The following is a 6,427-nucleotide window of genomic DNA, read 5'->3' on the forward strand; positions in this document are numbered from 1 at the left end:
GGTCCTTGCTGGCTCACTCAGGCCAGCTTCAGCCCATGTCAGTCGGAGGAGGTGAGTTTGCTCCAGGCAGCGCAGGGGATGGGAGGGTAGGGGGCTCCTGGGGTGGAGAGGGAGATGTTTGAGCGGAGGGTGGTGCGGATTAGGTATGGGAAGGGATGGGATCAGCGGCAGCAGTGCACATCAATTTCTAACCTCCACTCCCTGGCTGGGCAGCCTTACACAGGCTGCTCAGATTTGCACCAGCTAAATAGCTGGCACAGTAGCCCTATAGGGCAGACTGGGGCTTGACACAAATAAAAGGGAAAAAAGTTTTGGGGTGTGTGCTTGCCTTATCTGTTGGTGTGCACCCTGTGCTCCAGGACATCTTCCTTTTTCTGTAGGCTGTTAATTTTGGTACAGCAAAGTGAAAGAGTTTCCATCCTGAGCCTTATGGGTTGATTGTCAAACTGAGGGCATGCCAAGTTTCCAGGATTTTAATACATGCAACAAAGGAAGAAGGTTAAACTGTGTGAACACTGTTTTTCCTAGGAAGCCTCTGATAAAATGGCATACTAGTCCATTAGTCTACTCTTTGGCTGCCCTATTTAGAAATGTATTTTATTAACATAATGAAAATGAGTGTGGATTGTTGCTATTTTGCTTGCCCACTGATATCATTGTAACATGATTTGTTCAGGTATCTGTGCACTGTAAACTAATGGGGAAACTTAGCATCATCTTACTAGTTTGTCTTCCGTTGACAAATAGAGAATAGTATATTCTTCCAGTTTAGGAATAAGAATTATAGTGGGCATCCTTTAAAAATAATTTAAATAATGGGCAATTTATATTGCATTTTAAAGGTCTGATTATCTGAACCAGGTAATCAGATCTATTAAATAAATAAATTTCAGAGGAATTGCTACATTGTTGGACTCCATATGACATAGGTTTGCCATAAAACATCTAATCTACTTACCCTAGCCAAATGGAAAAACTGTTCATAGTCTAATTGTTGGATTTTTCCCCAGACAGGAGAGCTTCCTAACTCTTATCGTCTCATTAGTGTTGTCAGCCATATTGGAGACACATCCTCTTCAGGTAAGGCAGGAATCACTTCTTCAGCACTCTGCTCTATATAGGAATGATGTTTTCTTTTGGGTAACCAAAACCCCAGGAGAGAAGCAAGACAATGTTAAAACAATTTAATATTGTAAACTTGAAAAAAGCAATTTCCACATGGCAACATTGATGGTGGAGGGATTGCAATGATTTTGCATTTATATAACAATAAATCTTGTATCTGTAGAGTCCTTTGAAGGACTGTAGTATTATCCAAGAGGAATGTCCTACTTTAAATAGGATTCACTAAAATTATTGAAATTGGTGTGGAAAATTTTAATATGACTTCATCTTGCATAAACAAATTTGTTTCTTAGGTCTTCCAGTTTATACATGCTGGTTGACTTTCTCTGAAATGACTTTAAAAGATTTCCTGGATTTTAAAGCAGTCTGAAGTTTAAAATCTGTGATGTTTCTCACTTCATTTTTAAGGTCACTATATTAGTGATGTATATGACATCCGCAAACAGGCATGGTTCACATATAATGACTTGGAAGTATCAAGAACTCAAGAGACCTCTGTGCAGAGTGACCGAGACCGGAGTGGCTACATCTTCTTTTATATGCACAAGTAAATGTCTTTTAACATCTTCCCCCTGTGTAGCGCAACCCTTCCATTTCCATTTTATTTGGAATTTTTTTTCTACCTCCCCAGTCCAAATTTTATAGTTTTCTGAAATTTGCTTCTGTCTTCCTGTCTGCCAACTGCAATCTGGCACTGAACTGCTTTTGAGACTTGTAAGAGCCTCAGTATTTCAACAGGGAGTGCCAGGCTATGTCCCATAGAACCTCTAAATGTAGAATCTCATTCCTTTGAATCCTGGTGCCTAGCTTTTGTATCCTGTACTCCTCTGCTCTTCCTAACAGGCACTCCTTGTTCACTGATATCAACCTTTCTGATATTTCCTAGGGAGATATTTGATGAGTTGCTAGAAACTGAGAAGAATATACAGTTGCCTTGCATGGAGGTGGGAAAACCTGTACGGCAGCCCCTGTGAAGATATGTCTGACTTCTCCAAAGCACAAAGGATTCTAAACTTATGCAGGAGCCACAAATCCCTAAAACTCAGGGCATAGTTGAGACAAATCCCTTGGAATAGGTGGAATAGTCCATTCCACACCTCCCATTGAACTTCAACCATGCAGTTATATTTCTTTTATTCAGAGTGCCCTTCTGATTTTTTTATTAAACATTCATGAAATAATTTTGCCAGTAATGGAGTTAAGGCAAGAGAATACAACAGCAGCTTCAGAAACTCAATGGATAGTGTGAGAAGACACTGCATATTCAACGATCACAAAGAAATGGAGAACTTACAAGAGCAAAAAAAAAGCAATAGTCAGTAGTATGGCGTATTTTTGTCCATAATATTTACTGGAAAACTCCAGAGACTGGCTGGCTAAATAAGGTGACATAGCATTACTGAAACAGATGTGAACTCTGACACCTGTGAATTTGTAAGTGCACTGTCGTACAATCCAAGATGCAAACTTTTGGTGCTCTGAAACCCGTTGCGTATATCACCTTCACACTGTTCACTGTCATCCTTGTTTAAAAAATGATAGATACATCTATTTTAACTTTGAACGTTTTTATTCTTTTTGTCTGTGTTCTTTTCCAAGTACTGCCATTTGTAGAACAATTTTATTTCTCTAAGTGTGAGAGTGTGTGCGTTTGCTGTGTTTCCACGATGACTGTCTTGGTTGGGCCATGACAGAGGCAGCTATCAGTGAAAAGTGCAAGGCCTAGCCTTTGGCAGGTCCTTGAAAGCAGAGCACAGCCTGTGCGAATAGTACATGAAACACCAATTACAGTTCTGTTCTCTATTCATCATGATTGCATTGGCCTTTAACCTTGAAAAACTGCACATGCTCAAAGGAGTGGGTAATGGTCTTTCTCAACTTGAGTCATATTAGAAAAGTCATATGCCAGCCAATGACATGTTGAAATATACCTGGTTTTCTTCTTGTGATGTGTCGTAAATACAGTTAAATCAGTTGGGGGGAAAAAAACAGAAAATACTGTACTCAGAAATGGTTGTGTGATGTTTGCAAGGCATTTCAGGGCAGAAACGTTAGGGTTTCACATAAAATGTGACAAACATGAAGCTTCTTTCATAGCTGCTTTTGTTGCAAAAAATTACTTTCCAGAATTAATGTGTGCCAGTTTTCTTTTTTTAGTGCTGAAAATGAATTCTAGTTACCTTGGAATTTATTTTTATGGCAACAAAATTTCTGTAACTGAGTTACTTCTTAGTTTGCTCCTAACTCATTTGAAAAAGTTATTAACAGGTGTTAAGAGGGTGGCTTTTTTCCTTTGTGTTGGGAATACTGTTTTCAGATTTCTGTGATGATCGTAGAATACTGGAACTGGAAATCACAAACCATTGAAGTTAGTACACAACAGATGTTATTTCCTACAGGGTTTACAGAATTGCAACCTGTGTTAAGCAAGACTAAATGATACTTGCTGTTTGTAGGATAGCATCTTGTTAGGAGGATGGTACCTTCATTGCTGTCTAGTTGGTCTGTCAAACAAGAAGAAATTCTCCAAAGGTGTTTACCAACTTATTCTGCCGTTGTAATTTTGTGCTCTTGACAGTCAAAGTTACCTCAGTGTGTTTTTAGCAAGTACCTTAATAAAGGGATTTTCTTTCAGTGAAAAAGAGAACCTCAGAATGTGATACTCTTCATTATGGATTAAGGCTAGAGTTGATTTTTTTGTTGCTTCTGAGACAGTACTTTTCATTCCTCTCCCCCGACCATTGTCCCTTTCCAAGGACACATGCTCTGAGCAGTTTGAGGACAGCAACATCTGTGGCAGTAAAGACAAATTAGATAATCAAAGTCAAAATATTCTAGTTTGTCTCACCACTAAGAGAAAGAAGAGTTTGTTCTTCTATGGAAGCATGGTTTTACTTGTGAGAGGCACTAAAAATCAAACCAATTATAGCAAACTGTCATACTTACTATATAACAAGCCGGTCAAGTATTTCTGTGTCATCCCTCTCAATCCTTCATTGTGCTGAAATGTGCTGGTCAGACAGGGACTATGCATGAGTGTTTACATTTACACACTGATTTGCATTTCATAGACTGAGTTCAAAATCTTATGGTTAACCACAGGAGGATGGTTAGCTACATTTGATCCAAGTTTTTTTATCGCATTTACTGCTTCAGCATATTGTAATGCTGAAGCTTTGCCACAGTTACCCCTGAGCAGTGATTTTTTCCAGTCATTCAAGATGTAATTTAAAACCAAATATTAAAGTATGTGGCATCTCTTATGAATTCTCTTGAAAAATTGCACAGAAGTTTTGAATTCACCCAAGAGCCTGTGTTGCTGGTGGCATTTAAAAGTTTGTTGCCTTTTAAAGGAGACACAATGCTTTCAAAGCATGGTATGAAAATATCCTTAGACATTTTCTCAAGTAGACCAGTCTTGGTTTCAGAAGGATGCAAAAACCAAACATCAGTCCACACCAATAGCAAGCGGTTCTAGTGTAGCCTGTATGTGTTTTAATATAGGTTGAATTTAACCGTTCTTCATTTGTCTTATTTCTGACACATGATTTTTTCTACTTTATTTTCTTTAGGATAAAGAAAAATAGCCATATGTGTATTTGCACTAAGTAACTAGACTCTCCTATCACCATTAACCTCCCTTCCCCAAACCTTAAACCTTGTGCATACTTAGATTAAGAAAGTAGTTTGGATAGTTGCTAAAGAAAACTTTAGAAATAACTAAGCACTTTTAAAACTCTTTCTTATAAATAGTTTGGGTTTCTAGTTGTGAGTCTGTAAAACCCTAATTGTGTATCCAGGCAGAGGGTATAGTTCCCAAATTTACCATGGTCATGGTGCCCTTCTTTCATAGCAGCCTCTTCGCAGCTCTCCTTGGTGCCACTATCTTGGATTGCTTGTTTCTCACATGATCCAAGATGGTGGCAACTGGAAAAGCCAGGAAGATGGGTACTGCTGTCTGGATCGCATGAGATGTAGCACAATTTTCACAGGTTCTCATGCAATCCAAGATGGTGGCACCCATGAAAACCGGGAAGAAGAGGCCGCTGGGGACATCCAGCAGCGCTCCTTTGAGTTCAGCACCCTCGGGTGTCATGGTGCACACTGTTATAGGGCATTAAGACACTGCAGTTCTATTCCAAGTTAAATCTGTTTTTCCATTTAGCATCTTGTAAGAGGCATCTCAAGCAGAAGCCTGTGCAAACAAAGCAGAGTGAAGAGGATTTTGGTGGTCTATCCTGGGTCTTTTTTCTCATAAGGAATACGTAGCATTTAGGGACTGTTCTAATACTACTTGTTCTGTGTGTGCAGGATCTTTGAGATGCTAAATGAGTTAACAGAAAGCTGCTTTGTACTGCAGCTAATGCAAGAATGATTATCTAGCGTTAAATTTTATATTTAACTCAAAAGTCATGAGGGCATTTGGATGCCCGTGGTAGGCGTTCTGGGTAAAATAGGAAACTAAGAGTTTCTAGAAAAAAACCATTGGCATGCTTCTAAACTGATCTAATGAGGGGAATAAACTAAAAATGAAAATGGAGCAAGGTTGGGGATGTTTATTTTATACTGCCTGCTTCCAGTCTTAGACCACCTTTCTACTCTGAACTGAGTTATTCCACCTGCTCTTTGGTGTGAGCGAAGAAGCATCTTGGCCGCCCTTCAAGTGAGAGATGAAGGAGCTGCTTGTCAGCCTGCGTGGGAGGAATCCGGAGGCCTGAAAGTGATACCAGACCACAAAAGATCCATCTGAAATGTTGTGTGGTTCTTGAAAGAGAGAACCTTTCTTCAATTGTAAAAATCCCTATGGGAATTTAGAACAGCCTGCCTATGTAAACTGCCTTGAATTAAAGTCTGAGGAGAAATCTGACGACCAAGAAAGGCGGTATATAAATACCTGTATTATTATTATCATTATTTCTCCCTTGCTTTTTGAATGGGTTATTCATTCTGCAAAATCTAGGGAAGAAGAGTGAGTCAATTGAGGAGACATTTTCTGGGCGTGTGTGAGGAAGATGCCATTTTTATGTTGGGAGTCTGTGTCCCTTGATATTTAATGTGGAGCAGCTATTTTCTGCATTTTAGCAGACTTGTTCCTATGTATTCTTTACAATTCTGGCTTTTCTTCCCCTTTAAATGATGTGTAGATAGATTTCAGAGAAATTAAACATTCTTTATTAATGTTGAATCTGATTCTTCTTTCAAGAAAGATGTGTGTACCTCAAAATGTACTCTATTCAACTCTTAGCACAGTTTTTTCCTAGTCATAGACACTTTGAGTTAGTGAAGTTTTATTCTGCTGCTT

General features: G+C 39.0%; 1 protein-coding gene across 2 annotated transcripts in view; it reads left to right on the top strand.

Annotated features, from left to right (window-relative positions):
• USP37 (ubiquitin specific peptidase 37) overlaps positions 1-6,310 on the top strand; it is a 44,002-nt gene extending 37,692 nt beyond the window's left edge. For both annotated transcript variants that reach the window (XM_066611639.1, XM_066611640.1), the window contains exons 22-24: positions 1,011-1,080; positions 1,534-1,672; positions 2,012-6,310. In XM_066611639.1, the coding sequence (XP_066467736.1) occupies positions 1,011-1,080; positions 1,534-1,672; positions 2,012-2,099 (297 nt within the window). In that variant the 3' untranslated portion in view covers positions 2,100-6,310. The remainder of the gene's footprint in view (positions 1-1,010; positions 1,081-1,533; positions 1,673-2,011) is intronic.
• Positions 6,311-6,427: the final 117 nt, after the last annotated feature.

This window comes from Tiliqua scincoides, chromosome 1 (genome assembly GCF_035046505.1).
Source record: "Tiliqua scincoides isolate rTilSci1 chromosome 1, rTilSci1.hap2, whole genome shotgun sequence".
Lineage (NCBI taxonomy): Eukaryota > Metazoa > Chordata > Lepidosauria > Squamata > Scincidae > Tiliqua > Tiliqua scincoides.